Here is a 17,019-nt window from a genome sequence, read left to right on the forward strand (position 1 = left end):
TCATAATGAATGTTACTTATAGTAAGGTAATAAATTTATTACTATTTTGATGAATTAATATTTTTTAATTTTCTTGGTTTTAATTTTTAATATGATAAATATCACTAAATGCAACCTATTGATGCTGGAGGAATTAATGGGCCAGATTTCTCAGACATGAGTGGAAATGAGGCTCTTGCAATATCTTCAGAAAATGAACTTTCTAAGATTTCATGGGAAGATGGAATCTGGAATATTATTTTATTTTTGTGGCGTTACATTTCTCAGGTTCCAAAGTCCCCTGCCCCTTAAGCCAGGCTTGGGAAAGGTGCAGCGGGGAGGTCAGTAAAGCCAGAAATAGGGCAAGTGTCCAGAGTTTCTGCTCCATGTTGCAGCCAGGTGTAGTTCAGTATTTAGGCCAGATTAAAGTCTAGTAGTCCATGTGTGGAGCCCCACCTGGCCATGAGCCATGTGGCCGCAGGGGAGTGTGCCCTGCAATAGGAGTCCCAGGAGCCAGGTGCCTGGGAGCCAAGAGAAAGTGGCTTCTTTGTTTAGAAGTTATATATTTAGATCTTATGCTTCCATGCCTGTTTCCAGGTGACCCCCGTGAAAGGGTCATTCGACTGCCAAAGGGGTTGCGACCCACAGGTTGAGAACCACTGGTCTAGTCCCTTCTCCCATCAATCAGCAGGGAACAGACTTGGAGAGTGTTAAATGCAGCTTTTTGGAAAAGCTGTATCAAGGGCACACCTCTATTATCTGGTCCCCCCTTTCATGCCTTTCCTGTTAAATAATAACCAGGTTATTACAACGCATCACTACGGGATTCTTCAATAATTTTTAAAAGTAAAGGGAACCAAAGACCCAAAAGTTGGAGAACTGCTGATTTAAACAAACAAACAAAACAAAACAAGAGGTGCAAATTCCAGTCTCAGCCTTTTCACATCTATAAAAGGATTAGGATATAAAGGTATTTACCTCCATTTAAATATTTGAGCTGAAGTCATTACTTTTCTGGAATTTCTTTTCAAAATTCTAAATTTCTCAATAATTTTGAAACACTGCAATTTTATAGTATAAAATAGCCTTCAAAATAGGGTCAACTTCTGTATAATGTAGAAGTAAGTTTATTTGATTTGTTTATTATGCTCCATCTGATTTCAGAAACTTATCACACAAGCTTGCAAAAATATACATAATAAAAATAAAAGTGAACATAAAAATTGGAGACAAGGCCAGGGAAAATATTTGTGTGTGTGTGTGTGTATGTGTGTGTGTGTGTGTGTGTGTGTGTTCTCTTGTCATGGTCATGTAAAGAAGGACCAGATATGTTACACATGATGTCTTCCTCTGTTTAGCCTCTTCTATGGTAAAAGAACTGCCCTCTGTAAGCCCTGATGAAAAAGTGGAGGTAGTCTTGTGACTATTTTCTTTTAGTATTTATTAGTTGAACTGAGATTGGATGCTTCGCCCAATGACTGGCTAGGGGCCTCATATGGACTAGCAGGGTCCTTGCAAGAAAAGATGTGTAGGCTGGTCAGATTCCTGCCTGAATTTGAACCTGGAAATATTAAGAGAGAAAGCCAGTGGTTAGAAAATGAAGCTGAAAGGTTACGTTAGAGAGAGAGAGACTGAGATGGCTACAAGCAAGCTCCAGTTGTGAGGAAACAGAAGTTGAGTTTTCAGAAAAGACTAGTTGGTTGAGAAAGGATAATAGATTGCATTTGGAGAAAAAAACTGAGATGCAAGGAGAGAGGCCCTGAGCCTGCAAGAGAGACAGAGGGTGGTGAGTGCAGCTTCAGTGGCCAGTAGCTCTCTCATATGGTCTCTATCTCTTTACAATAAACCCTCTCTTCTTCACTGGTTTGATTTCCTGACAACCAAAAGAGCCTGAGTGAAACCTAGAATAGCACAAGTATATAGATTATAAAGTCTAGCACAGGTTGTATGATTAAGACTTTGATTCTGAATTACCTGGTAGCCAAGGCAAAAAGGAGACCCAGTTAATTATGAAACTGTATAACAAAAAGAAAGCAGCTCCCAGCCAGTGTGGCTCAGTGGTTGAGCATCAACCTATGTATGAACCAGGAGGTCACAGTTCAGATTCCCAACCAGGGCATATGCCCAGGTTGCAGGCTTGATCCCCAGTGTATGGCGTGCAGGAGGCAGCTGATCAATGGTTCTCTATCATCATTGATGTTTCTATCTCTCCCTCTCCCTTCCTCTCTAAAATCAATAAAAATATATTTTAAAAAATAAAAAGAAAGCAATTTTAAAGGTAGTAATAGTTTTCTAACACTGAATTTAAAGTCAATCAACCTCTTAAGTATTAAATATTAAAAATAGAATTACCATGTGATCCAGTAATACCACTTATGAGTATATACCCAAAAGAATTCAAAGCAGGATCTGGAAGAGAGATTTGCACATTCATGTTCATTGTAACATTATACAAATAGCCAAGAGGTGAAAGCAACCCAAGTTTCCATTGTCAGAAGAATGGCTAGAAAAAATGTGGTATGTGTATATAATGGAATGTTGTGCAGCCTTAAACAGGAAAGAAATTCTGTCTCATGCTTCAATAGTGATGAACCTCAAGGACATTTTGCTAAGTGAAATGAGCCAGTCACAAAAGGATAAATAGTGTATGATTCCACTCAGAAGCAGTATCTAAAATAGTTAAAATCATAGAAACAAAAACTAGAAAGGTGATTGCCAAGGGCTGGAGGGGAGGGGGCATTAGTGTTTAGTGGGTATAGAGTTTGTTTTGTAAGATGAAAACATCACAACAATGTGTATATACTTAACACTACTGAACTATATACTTAAAAATGATTAAGATGATAATTTAATGTTATCTATTTTTACCACAATTAATTAAAATAATCAATCACCCTCATGTAAATTAATAATCGAGACACTAAGCAATATATTTGGCAATATCCTGAACATTTTAAAGCAGATCAGAAATGGATTTATATGGAAATGTAAAATGAGCAATTTACCAATATAGCACCTCTCAAAAAGATTTTGGCTTTAGATCAGTTTCTTTTATGGAGGCAGATGAAGAAAGGGAGAGAGATAGAGAGTTAGAAACATCGATGAGAGAGAAACATCGACCAGCTGCCTCCTGCACATCTCCCACTGGAGATGTGCCCGCAACCCAGGTACATGCCCTTGACCGGAATCGAACCTGGGACCCTTCAGTCCGCAGGCCGACGCTCTATCCACTGAGCCAAACCGGTTTCGGCTATAGCACCTCTCAAAAAGATTTTGGCTTTAGATCAGTTTCTTTTATGGAGGCAGATGAAGAAAGATGACTTCTGTTCCCACGCAGAAATGTAGGACCTTTGAGTTTATGAAACTTTTTATGTTTGTATCTCCTCTCTTCAGTTTATGGCTTTTCGTAGGCACACATGTAAGAGTACCTGAATACTTTTGCTGGGCAGTTAAGCAGATGACAACCTTCCTTCCTTCATTCTTTATTGTATTTGGGCTGAGTTAAGAGGTCCTGTTTAGTTTTTGTATGACCTTGCTGATTGGTTTGTGATGTACTTTTTTTCTGAGAGGAGAGGAAAACCTATATAGAGACTCTAATTTAGTTTTCTTCATAAAACTTGGGTTTATCAAGTATTAAATCAATTTATATGCTCTGATATGTAACAAATATGACAAATAATCAGTAGTTAATAATCTAATTTAAATTATATTTTTATTCCCCAAAGTAGTGCTATATTTTAAGAAATAAGAGATCATTGGCAAACTTTCAACTAAAGTAAGAAATTGAAATCACTCTTTAAGTGTAAGGTATCATGGTTCTATTATTAGAATTCTTTAGGATCTGTTTTATTGAACCTTAATAGGTGAGAAGGTGGACCTTGCTTAGAACTGTGTAGCAGCATTCCTTTATTGTAAACTCAGAGTGGAGAGTCAAGGTAACCATGGGGATAGCAGAGGAGTCAAGCTGATTGCCTTTTAATTTAATTATTGTTGACTAGAGGCCCGGTGCATGAATTCGTGCACCAGTGGGGTCCATCTGCCTGGCCTGTGAGATCGGGCTGAAACTGGCTCTCCAACATCCCCCGAGGGGTCCTGAATTACAAGAGGGCACAGGCCAGACCAAGGGACCCCACTGGTGCATGATTGGGTCCAGGGAGGGATGCAGGGTGGTTGGCCAGCCAGGGAGGGACCGCGGGAGGGCTCCAGGGCATGTCTGGCCTGTCTTGCTCAGTCTTGATCAGCTGGACCCCAGCAGCAAGCTAACCTACCGCCTACCGGTTGGGGCGTCTTCCCCCTGGTGGTCAGTGCATGTCATAGTGACTGATTGACCGGTTGACTCTCTGCCCCCTGGTGGTCAGTGCACATCATAGCAAGTGGTTAAATGGCCTTAGCATATCATTAGCACATTACCCTTTGATTGGTTGAACAGACAACTGGACACTTAGCACATTAGGCTTTTATTATATAGGATTGTTTAAAAGTTCTTATATTTTGCAGTGGTTGAATATTACTTTGAAAAGAGAAAGAGAGGGGAACAGATTGGTGGACACAGACAAGGGAAGGGAAGGGGAGGGGGAGGGAGAGGGAGAGGGAGAGGCAGGGAAAGAAAGGAAAGGAAAGGAAAGGGAAGGGAAGGGAAGGGAAGGAAAGGAAAGGAAAGAGGGAGGGAGGGAGGGAAGGAAGAGGAAAGGAGGAGAGGAAAGGAGGAGAGGAAAGGAGGAGAGAGAGAGAAAGAGGAAGGAAGGAAGGGAGGAAGGGAGGGAGGGAGGGAGGGAGGGAGGGAGGGAGGGAGGGAGGGAGGGAAAGAAAGAAAGAAAGTATAAGAAAGAAACAAAAAGAAAGAAAGAAAGAAAAAAAAGAAACGAAACGAAATGAAACTTGGCCCAGGTGGGGGCTGCTCTGTGCCCCTGGGCCTTACTGTGCTCCTGGTTCTTGCCTGGTTCCCTGGATCCAACCAGAGCTACACCACAGTACTATGTATCCTAGTCTTCTGTTCCATTACTTCCCGAGTTTCACAGAATAATCTAGGACATCTCTGGGAGCTTGTGATGGGTTGGAGTCTAAGGATGACTAGAAAAGAAATCCATACCTTTCATTTGAGTGGAAACATGACTGGTAACAGCACTTTACATTGGAGCTTAACCAGACTTGCCATTTTTTTTCTTTTCTTCTTTTTTTCTTAATTTGATCTGAAACATGCTTTCTGTCTTTCCTTCTAAATCTTAAGAACAGAATAGTACCTTATTCTGTCTTTGGATTGTGTTACATGTCCTATGTAACTGAGTACCCTACCTATAACTGTCACAAACAAGATTTTTAATGGGTCCATAGTGTTTCTCCCAGGAATGGATACCACTATTTTTCAGTTTTAGTCCAAAAGTAGCACCTGTAAATCTGTCTTTTTTACTCAAAGTTTATCAAGTAATAGAAAAACAATTCCATTTATAGAAGTTAATAAGAAACTAAAAATGATCTTAAAAAGAAATATGTGAAACTTAGTTGAAGGAATTTGCTAATTATACATAAAAGACTTAAATGTCAATTATATCTGAATTTAAAGATTTAGTGCAATTCTAGTCAAAATTCTTAAAATGTGATTTTTTTGTTACTAAAAATAGATTATTATAATGACCATATACTATAATTTTTTAAGAAGAGAAATTAGGAGGCATATAGCTTCTATGTTAATACATTTTATATCTACAAGGATTGAATCATTTTTAAATTTATTGTTGACAGTATTGGTGTCCCCCATCTCCCCCTCTTTGCTCCCTCTCCTCATGATTGAATTATTTTTTGCTCTAACAAATATTTTTTTTTATTGAATTTATCAGGGTGACATTGGTTAATAAAAACATATAGGTTTCAAGTGTACAATTCAGTAAAACATCATCTGTACACTGCATCATGTGCTCACCACCCATAGTCAAGTCTCTTTCCAACTCCATCCATCCCCACTTTGCCCACTTCCACCTCCCCCAACCCCTTTCCTCTGTCTATTACCACCCTGTTGTCCATGTCTATGTGTCATATACAGAAGTTAGCAAAAGTAGGTTTACAGTTGTGAGGACACTAAACAGTTTATTCTTGTATTATTGCTTATTAATTATTGTATTATTTTCCATATGAATAACTCTAAACCTACTTTTGCCAACCCCTGTACATATATTGTTTTGCTTAATCCCTTCATCTTTTTTCACCCAGTCCTCCAACCCCTCTCCCCTCTGATAGCTTAGTCTGCTCTGTGTATCCATGCTTCTGTTTCTATTTTATTTGTTAAATTATTTTGTTCATTAGATTCCACGTATAAGTGAGATTGTATGGTATTTGTCTTTCTCAGACTGGCTTATTTCACTTAGCATAATAATTTCATGCTGTCTCAAAAGGTAAGATTTTCTTCCTTTTTTGACAGCCAAGTACAGTTTTTTAATGTAAATGCAGCACAGCTTTTATAATATATATATATATATATTATTGATTTCAGAAAGGAAGGGAGAGGGAGAGGGAGAGAGAGATAGAAACATCAATGATGAGAGAGGATCATTAATCGGCTGCCTCCTGCATGCCCCATATACTGGGGATCGAGCCTGCAACCCAGGCATGTGCCCTTGACAGATTCAACAGGCTGGTGGCTGCCGGCTGGTCACTGCTGTGCTCCTTGAGGTGCTCAATCTTGCATTTGCACAGCTTGGCGCTCTTGTTCTCGGCCTGGATGGACTCCACCACCTTCCTCTTGAGGATGCTGAGCTTCTCCACCACGCCATCCAGAAGGCTGACCACAAAGTCCATGCTAGGGCAGCTGCTCAGGGTCAGCTCCAGCTCAGCCACCACCATGGTGACCTGGCTTGTCTTACCGTCGATGTTTTCCTGAGCAGCTCGAAAGCATTTGTTCAGTGTTTCGTAGAGCACCTTGAGGGTCAGGTACTCCTGCACTTTCAGGGTCATGGAGAACTGGGCTGTCAACTCCTACACTGCCATCTTGATTTGCCAAAACATTAGCGGGCGCACAAACTATTTAGAAAAATTATTGGTAATGTGCAGCTAGAGCTTTAGAAGTAGTTGTACCTTTAATATCAATAATTCCATTTCTAGAAAACCATTCAAAGAAAATAATGAAACACAGATTATAATAACTGGTGTCTTAGAAGTATAATGATCAGGGACTAATTAGGCAAAATCTCACATAGCCATCCAATGGAATATTATGTAGCCCTTAAGTTTATGTTTTCAAAGAATGTTTAATGACCAAAAATATTCATGTGATAATGTTAAGTTAAAATGGAGAGCTACAAAACAACATCAATAGTACCACTACTGCAATTTAACATGTTTTAATATCTGCAAGGGAAAAAATTGAAAGGCAAAATAATCAATATATTAACAGCAATTATCACTATTTGGTAGAGTTATAGACAATTTAAATTTCCTTCTTGATTGTTTCATAGCTTTTGTTTCTCGACAATAAGCATATTATTTTTATAATCAGAATAATAAACACTAAAAATAAAGCCCATTTTTTTATATATCTTTCTGAATTTGAAATTCAAGTAGACAAATTAGTAAAAATATCGAATATTTGAAAAGTATCATCAAGTTTCATTAAATAGATATACAAATAGATCATGAACTTTGGATAAAAAGCACTTTTCTCATATCTACAGAACATTTTCAAAATCATTATCTTGACCATGAATACAATCTTACTACATTTAAAAAATAAAAATGCTTTCTCAATATAAGCCAGTAACACAAGAAATTAGCTACAAAAGATAACCATAAATATAACTGCTTATAAATAAGAATTTTTTCTAAATAACTCTTAATTTAAAGAGAAAATCAACATATGAATAATGTTTCTGTAATACAGTATTCCTTCCTTATCTGCAGAGCATATGCTGCAAAACCTCCTGTAAATGCCAGAAACCACTGATAGTACAAACCTGTGTATACTGTATTTTTTCCTATGCATACATACCTATGAAAAAATTGAATTTATAAATTAGGCACAAAAAGAGATTAACACTAATAACTAATAAGAAAATAGAACAACTCTAACGATACTGTAGTGAAAATTGTGTGAATGTGTTCTCAAAATCTCTTATTCTACTGTACTCACCCTTCTTCTCATGATGACGTGAGATGACAAAATGTCTACCTGATGAGACGAAATGAGGTGAATGAATAGGTGCAACACACACTCCCTTTTATGTATCCCCCACAAAGAGTATATATGTGTCTTGTAGAAATTTACTTTGAGTAAATTTGACATTCAAATTAATCTCATCAAATTGGGAAATGCCTTTCACGTATTCATTTAATCAGTATTATTGATTATCTACTGTGCTGAAGCTCTGTGCCAGGTGCCCTGGTGATGCAGGGATGAGTAAGATGCAGCCTTGAGTAGCTCATAATAAGGGGAAATAGTATAGATATTAGAAATAAAATCTTTAAACTATTTATTTCTCTGTTAGAGGATTGACATTTATTTGTACACTGGCCACAGCCTTGCAAATTTTCAGCTATAGCACTATTGAAAGAAAAATAACTTGCATCAGGTTTATCTTCAGAATTTATCAGTATCATGACTCTAAACTTGATTCAGTTTTCTTTACATGCATACTCAAAAGATCAACTTCATAGGTAATAAGGTAAAAATTATGATACTGCACTGAGTCACAGTTATGAGCATCATCTTTAAAGAGGTACAAAAATACTGAGTTGATTGGCAAAATACTAAAATACAAAATAGAATTAGATGTAATTTTATGATGATGTTTGCTTTATACAATCTGGTTTCACTGAAACATACTTATTCACTTAAAAATTTTCCTTTTGCTTAATATTTTCTTCTTTTTTGTAGGAATTTATTTTATCAGAAGATTATAACAAGATGACTCCTGTGAAAAACTATCAAGGTAGGAATGAGAGCAGTGCTTTCATTTACCTGGACTTTGAAATGTTTCTTGATAGCTTCCACTGCCACAAGAGAGGCCTTACTTTAAAATAGTCAGGGGGAACAAAACTTCAGCAATTTGAAGTTAATGTTATCCCAGTTTTAGAAGTAAGATGCTGAGGCCTAAAGAGGTAAGGCGACTTGACATTGGTCCTTTAGCTGGTAAAGTGCAGGGCCTGACCTGGTCAGTGTGACTCTAGAACCCATAGCCTTTGTCCTTTGGTTTTCTCCTAACAGTGCAGCAGGCATGGGGAGCGGGCCCGTGTTAGAGTGAGCTGCTTTACATGAGGCTCATTTCTTTTTTGGTTAAATGTTTTAAAGGCTCAGAGTGTTTGTACTATCTAAGGGAGCGGATTGTGGTTGTATTGTATCTTCAACATTGATAGTGTACCACAGGCCATTTCTGTCCTATGGATCAGGAATAATTTTTGTTAAGGATTATCCAGACCAACAATGTCATGGGATCATCAGAACATTAGAGGTGGACCTTTTTTTTTTTTTTTTTAAATATATTTTGTTGTTTTTTTACAGAGAGGAAGGGAGAGGGATAGAGAGTTACAAATATCTATCAGCTGCCTCCTGCACACCTCCTACTTGGGATGTGCCCGCAACCAAGGTACATGCCCTTGACCGGAATCAAACCTGGGACCCTTCAGTCTGCAGGCCGATGCTCTATCCACTGAGCCAAACTGTATAGGGGAGGAGGTGGACCTTTTAACACTTAGAGGTCATTTCATCCAAATCTCTTGATCTCGTTCATCCTGCATGGTCATCTAGCATTTCCTCTAATACCTCCAGAGACATAGCAACCCATCCTGATTTGGGAAAATGCTATGAATTACATTCTTTAGTTTTATATTTTGAACCAAAATTTATTTCTCTATAGATTTATTCTTTAATCTTTTCACATATCACTTATCAAATACTTGTTGATCACTTATCAAGTATTTATTGAGTATCAGTCATCTACACTAATAAAAGACAAAGATGCTAATTGACCGTACCTTCGCTACGCCCAAGCCACGCCCACCAGCCAATCAGAGCGACTATATGCAAATTAACCCAACCAAGATGACGGCCGGTAGCCACTGAGCTGGAGCAAGCAGGAGGCTTGGTTGCCCGGGCAATGGAGGAAGCCAAGCTTCCCACCAGCCCTGAGCAGGCTCATGGCAACAAAGTTTCAATTATAGAAGACAAATAAATCCCAGATACCTGCTTCCAGCCAGCCTCCACTGGGAGATTGGGTAGCTGGGGGTTGTGGCCAGCCTGCAAACAGACATCAGCCCCTCACCTGGCTGGCCACACCCTCATGGGGTGACGGTCCCCGCTGGGGGGCTTGGCCAGCCTTCAAACTGCCCTCACCCAGGCTGGCCACACCCTCATTGAGTGAGGGTCCCCGCTGGGGGGCTTAGCCAGCCTGAAAACGGCCCTCAGCCCCTCACCCAGACTGGCCAGGCACCCCAGCAGGACCCCCCACCCTGAAGGGGCTGTGGCCAACCTGAAAACAGCCATCAGCCCCTCAACCAGGCTGGCCAGGCACCCCGGGGGGACCCCCACCCTGATGGGGCTGTGGCCAGCCTGCAAACAGCCATCAACCCCTCACCCAGGCTGGCCAGGCATTCCTATATAATAAAAGGGTATTATGCAAATTGACCCTAACAGCAGAATGACTGGGAATGACTGGTCACTATGACACACACTGACCACCAGGAGGCAGATGCTCAATGCAGGAGCTGCCCCCTGGTGGTCAGTGCGCTCCCACAGGGGGAGCTCTGCTCAGCCACAAGCCAGGCTGATGGCTGCCAGTACAGCGGTGGTAGTGAGAGCTTCTCCCACCTCCTCAGCAGCGCTAAGGATGTCCAACTGCAGCTTTGGCCTGCTGCCCGCTGGCAAGTGGACATCCCCCAAGGGCTCCCGGGCTGCCAGAGGGATGTCTGACTGCCAGTTTAGGCCCAATCCCCCAGGGAGCGGGCCTAAGCCAGCAGGTGGTCATCCCCCGAGGGGTCCGGGCTGAGGGACCCTCCCGAGTGCACAAATTTTTGTGCACCAGGCCTCTAGTTGTTCCAATAACTGAGGATTATAATAGTGAACAAGACATATGTACTGTCTGCCTATAATAGTTTATAATCATGTGGAGGATACAAATAGGTAAACAGACCATTAAAATGTTATGTGATATAAGGGAACATTTGAGATCTTGCTCCCTGGCATATGTTGTCAGTTTGGCTCAAATAAACTCCTATAATAATAATAGCCCTAACCAGTTTGGCTCGGTGGATAGAGCATCGGCCTGTGGACTCAGGGGTCCCGGGTTCGATTCTGGTTAAGGGCATGTACCTTGGTTGCGGGCACATCCCCAGTGGGGGGTGTGCAGGAGGCAGCTGATTGATGTTTCTCTCTCATCGATGTTTCTAACTCTCTATCCCTCTCCCTTCCTCTCTGTAAAAAATCAATAAAATATATATATATTAAAAAAAATAATAATAATGTTAAGTATAAGTGCTAGAATATTCCCCTATAGGTCTTTGCTCAGCCTATTAGAGCTACAAAAACTAAGTATACTCTCTCTTAAAAGAGCAATGAAAATTTCAACCCCTGTTCATTCCTCTCCTTTTTTTTTCTTCTCTCTTCTAGCCTAAGCAATTTATATTTTTCTTTACATGACCTGAGTTTTTGTTCTTTAAAAAAATTTTTTTTATTATTTTGGTCACAAATCTTGGGATATCATATTGTACTATTGCAGTGGTTCTCAACCTTCCTAATGCCGCGACCCTTTAATACAGCTCCTCATGTTGTGGTGACCCCCAACCATAAAATTCTTTTCGTTGCTACTTCATAACTGTAATTTTGCTACTGTTATGAATCGTAATGTAAATATCTGATATGCAGGATGTATTTTCATTGTTACAAATTGAACATAATTAAAGCATAGTGATTAATCACAAAAACAATATGTAATTATATATGTGTTTTCCGATGGTCTTAGGCGACCCCTGTGAAAGGGTCGTTTGACCCCCAAAGGGGTCGAGACCCATAGGTTGAGAACCCCTGTACTATTGGGACCATTTTTTAAAAAGTGACACTTTGTGTTATGCAGTCTCTAAGATGTCTCCTAATGATCTTTGCCTCATGGTGTTCATGCCCCTCTCCTTGAGTGTAGGCTGGAGCTAAAATGCAGCAAGAATTGAATATTACTTCTGAGATTAAATTATTAAAAAACTGGGGCTTCCATCTTGCTTGTCCTCTCCTGCTCTCTTGCTTCCCTGTTCTGATGGAAGCCAGCTGCCATGTTGTGAGCTGCTTTGAGGAGAAGCCCAGGTGGTAAGGAACTGAGGGGAGGCCATGTCAACAGTCAGTAAGGAATTGAAGCCCTAAGTTTAGCAGCCTATGAGGAATGTCAACAGCTGTGTGAGAGGGCTTAAAATCAGCTCCTTCTTTTATCAGGCTTTCAGATGAGAGCACAGCCCACACTTTGATTCCATTCTGTGAGAGACCTTTCAGCAGAGGCACCAAGACTTCTGATCCACAGAAATTCTCCTGAAATGACAAATATTTACTGTTTTAAGCCACTAAGTTTTGGGGTATAATGTGTTGCACAGTAGATAACTAATACACACATATAATGTGATAAGTATAAAATCATATTTTCTTCCTCTCCTGGGCATTGTTCTTCTAATATCAAGGGTGGCAGCCACTTTACACTGTGAGCTCCTGTGGAGCAGTCAAGTCATCCCCTCAACAGTTCTCACTTGAGTTGTTATCAGGCTGCATCTCCTGTACTTTTGAAGCTGTTTCCTGTGGGGATTCTGTTGTTTTTTATTTATTTTTAGCTTAAATGCTTGACTTCACATTCTGTTATTCATCTCGTTTTATTTAGTCCATCATCTTAGCTTACCAAGATATTTTGAAATCCTGGTTGTCATTTAACTCTCACTTAGTTTTGTATTTTTCTAAACATATAATCATAAAATATATCATCCCTAAGTCTTTGTTAAAAATAGTGATTGGCCGCAAAGATGCACAAATGATGAGTATATCACTAAAAACCACTCTTCATATGCCATTATTCTTTGGATCTCGTATATCCAACTTGTTTTATATACATCTAACTATATCAAAAGATAGCTTATTTATTTCCATTTTGTTTACAAGGGGTTATAAAAAAAATTGACAACTAGATCACTGAAGAGACCCTTTCACCACAAACACCTAGAGAAATGGTAAAATGACACTTTTTGTTGCATTTTTTTTTCTTTTGGTTAATCCTCACCCAAGGATATTTTTTCCATTGATTTTTAGACAGAGTAGAAGGGAGGGAGACACAGAGATAAACATAGATATTAGAGAAACGCATCCATTGATTGCCTCCCGCACATGCCCCGACAGGGCCTGGGGATCAAGCCTGCAACCAAGGTACATGCCCTTGATCAGAATTGAACCTGGGACCCTTAAGTCAGAGGGCCAACACTCCAACCACTGAGGGAAACTGGCTAGGGCTTGTTGCTCTTTTTAGTGCACTGCTCATGAGATAAACAAAAGGAAGATTTCCATGTTCCAGAAGCACAGAGAAAACACAAAGCTTAGAGTGATATACGTATGACCTGACATTGCAGATGTCCTGGGGAGATGAAAAGAGCCCCAAATAGCTTGAAGCTTTTGTACGAATGTTCAGTGAGGGACAAGAGATGAGGCCTAGGGCCTGAGTGAGATAGAAAATTGTAACTGAGATTTTCCCATAAAGCTGAAATCCATAAAAGGAAATAACCCCATGAAATTGAAGGGAAATTTATTCCTCATCTCAAATCTGGATAGAGGGGGAAAGTCTCCCATGAAAAATCAAAATTTCAACTTTTAAGGTAAAAAACTTCTGATCTTAAAAGTTCTTATAAGAAAAAAAAAGTGTAATTATGTGAGGTGATAGATAACTAAATTTAGTGTGGTAATCATTTCACAATATATTCGTACAGTGGAACCTCGGTTCTCGAATTTAATTAATTCCAGAATGCTGTTCAAGAAGCGATTTGTTCGAAAACTGAATCATTTTTCCCCATTAGAAATAATGTAAATTGAATTAATTTGTTCCAGACCCCCACATGATTCCTTGTTTTAACCTTTTTTATATACAGTACATGTCCAATGTACTATTTAATCTATAAACAAACACATCTTTTGTTTAATTTATCGAACCATCCCTTGTAGCCTTAAAGGAATCACTTTCAGCATTCATTCCAGGGGTATCTTTCAGGAGGTCAGTATGCAGCATCTTTGTTTTTTCACATATCACTGCCTTTAAAATGCTGTCACCTAACTGCTTTTCATTTATCCAAATCAACAACAGTTTTTCTATTTCTTCAGTTGCCTGTGATCATTGTTTCTTTCACACCCTTAGCAACATTAGTACTCTTGATTGCCTCTTTATGTTTTAAAATTGTGCTAATTGTCCATTTCACCAGCAACAAAAGCAAAAAAAAAAAACAAACAAAAAAAAAAAAACCCACAAAAATATTTACAGCACAATTTCCTGAGATGTTAACAACAGGAGGTAAACTGACTCTGTAGATAAACTGACTCTGGAATTCTCTCCTTTGTGGACTGAGAAATACTTTTTGTCATGCTGATGTGTCAGCATGAATGGAAGGGTTGTCAGGTCAATAACTGAAGCAAACCAGACTTTTTTTCTGTGAACAACTTGGTCAAGAACTGAATTGTTCAAGATGGGATATATTTGAGAACTGAGGTTTGACTGTATGTCAAATTATTATGTTATACACCATAAATTAAGACAATGTTATATGTAACTTTATCAAATGTTTTTGGATTTAGAGTACAAATTTAAAGCAATCATGTGGTGCTGGGAGCTCCAAATTAAGAATTTAACATAAAAATTGTGCCAAGAATCCTAGATAATAAAAGGGTAATATGCAAATTGACCGAACAGCGGTACAACCCGTCACTGGAACAACCAGTCACAATGACGTGCACTGACCACCAGGGGGCAGACGCTCAATGCAGGAGCTGCCCCCTTGTGGTCAGTGCGCTCCCACAGGGGGAGCTCCTCTCAGCCACAAGCCAGGCTGATGGCTGGCGAGTGGGAGCCTCTCCCGCCTCTGCGGTAGCACTAAGGATGTCCGACTATAGCTTAGGCCCACTCCTCATGCGGGCCTAAGCTATCAGTTGAACATCCCTCAAGGGCTCCTGGACTGTGAAAGGGTGCAGGCCAGGCTGAGGGGACCCCCTCCCATTGCACGAAATTTCGTGTATCGGGCCTCTAGACTTAAATAGTGATCAACAATCTGAAGGAGTGTTGGGGTCCAACCCCAACGGGTCCAGGGAGCCCCAAAGGTGTGGACGGAGTCGGCGAAGAATGAAGGACACGGAGGCTGCATTCAGTTGATCAGCATAGTGAGGTTCTCCCTCCAGGATCTCCAGCGAAGTTCTGGCTAGGATCTCCAGCGAAGTTCTGGTCAGGATCTCCAACCAAGTTCTGGTGCCATGTTCTCTCGCTAGGTTCTCCAGCCAGGTTCTCCAGGTTCTCCAGCCAGGTTCAGTCACCAGGTTCTTTAGCCAGGTTCTATCCAGGTTCTTTTGCCATGTTCTGTCTAGGTTCTCCAGTGAAGTTCTGTAGGCAGGTTCTGTCCAGGATCTTTTGCCATGTTCTCTGGCTAGGATCTGGTTAGGAGCTGATGAGGATCTGATGAGGATGTGATGAGGATCTGATGAGGATCTGATGAGGATGTGATGAGGATCTGATGAGGATCTGATGTTTATTGTCTTGTTACATCCGTATTTATACCAGCCGATTTTAATCCTGTCAATTTCTATTACAAAGGTTAGGGCGTTTCTTATCTCCATTCCAGGGAGTAAAGATTATGTAGCTTAACTACCCGACTGGCACTTAATTAAGGGGTTGTATCCCCTCCCTAACCTCAGGGAAAGATCCCCACCTGGGGAAACAACCTTTCTCGGAGAGGTGACCTTGGTTAAAACACATGGCGCTAAAGGGAACAAACATATTAAGAACAGTATGCTATATATGCCAGGTCCCTTGAAACATATGCTGTGCAGATGTTTCTTTCCTGCAGCGACTGTGTCAAGCAGCAAGGATGGACCGGCTTCCGGCAAAGGAGACCATCTTTTAAAAGGTTTTTAAAAATCAGAGAAGGTGGAGAAACCAGAAAGAAATTATAAGCCTATAAAAAAAATAGGTAGAACTTTCAGATATAAAAAAATTAGTGCGTAGACTAGATACAGAGTAAATTCATGAAATGGTAGATAGATTTGATATCGGTGGAACAACATCTTTACTGAAAAAAAAATTGCCAACATAGAATTCTAGACCCGGTATAAGTATCTTCGAAAATAGAAGTGAAATAATTTTTTCAGACATACAAACTCTGAAAGAACTTGTCATTCATTGACCTGCACTGAAAGAAATGTTAAAGGAAATCCTTCAGGAAAAAAGGAAGTGATGTCAAAGGAAAATAAGAATCTGCATAAAAGAATGAAGAAAAAGCACCAAACATGATAAGAATTTCATAAGAACTGCAGTCGGCCCTAGATATTCACAGGGGTATTGATTGCAGGACTTACCTGATGATACCAAAATCTGCAGGTACTCAAATGGGAAAGAACAATGAATACAGAGAGAAACCAAGATGGCGGCATAGGTTAACGCCGGAGTTTGCTGCCTCGAACAACCACTTCAAAAATACAACTAAAAGACGGAACGGACATCATCCAGAACCACAGGAAGGCTGGCTGAATGGAAGTTCTACAACTAGGAGGAACCGAGAATCAGAGGAGGCGCAGTGCTGAAGTAAAATACTAAGGTGTGGAGTGCGCGCGGCGCAGGCTGGTGGCTGAGGGCATGGTTGTCTGTTTCAATCCGGAGGGAGCCTCAGACTCAGAGCTCCAGATCCGGGCAAGTCTCTAGGGACCCAGACTCAAACGGGAGAAGCAGGACTGTCTGGCTACGGTCCCTCCGAGGTTTGCAGCTGTTGCTGGGACAGAGAGCAGAGCCCTTGGGACTGACTGAGAGCAGCCATAACTGCTCCCTCCTCCGCCCTGTTGATCCATGGGACCCGCCC

At 40.3% G+C, this 17,019-nt stretch overlaps 1 protein-coding gene across 3 annotated transcripts in view; it reads left to right on the forward strand.

Annotated features, from left to right (window-relative positions):
• Nucleotides 1-17,019, forward strand: part of WDFY2 (WD repeat and FYVE domain containing 2) — a 223,281-nt gene that overhangs the window by 148,760 nt on the left and 57,502 nt on the right. For all 3 annotated transcript variants that reach the window (XM_006083563.3, XM_014449351.2, XM_023748796.1), the window contains one exon: nt 8,840-8,894. In XM_006083563.3, coding sequence (XP_006083625.1) covers nt 8,840-8,894 — 55 coding nt within the window. The remainder of the gene's footprint in view (nt 1-8,839; nt 8,895-17,019) is intronic.

This window comes from Myotis lucifugus, unplaced genomic scaffold, assembly GCF_000147115.1.
Source record: "Myotis lucifugus unplaced genomic scaffold, Myoluc2.0 scaffold_7, whole genome shotgun sequence".
NCBI classification, from domain to species: domain Eukaryota; kingdom Metazoa; phylum Chordata; class Mammalia; order Chiroptera; family Vespertilionidae; genus Myotis; species Myotis lucifugus.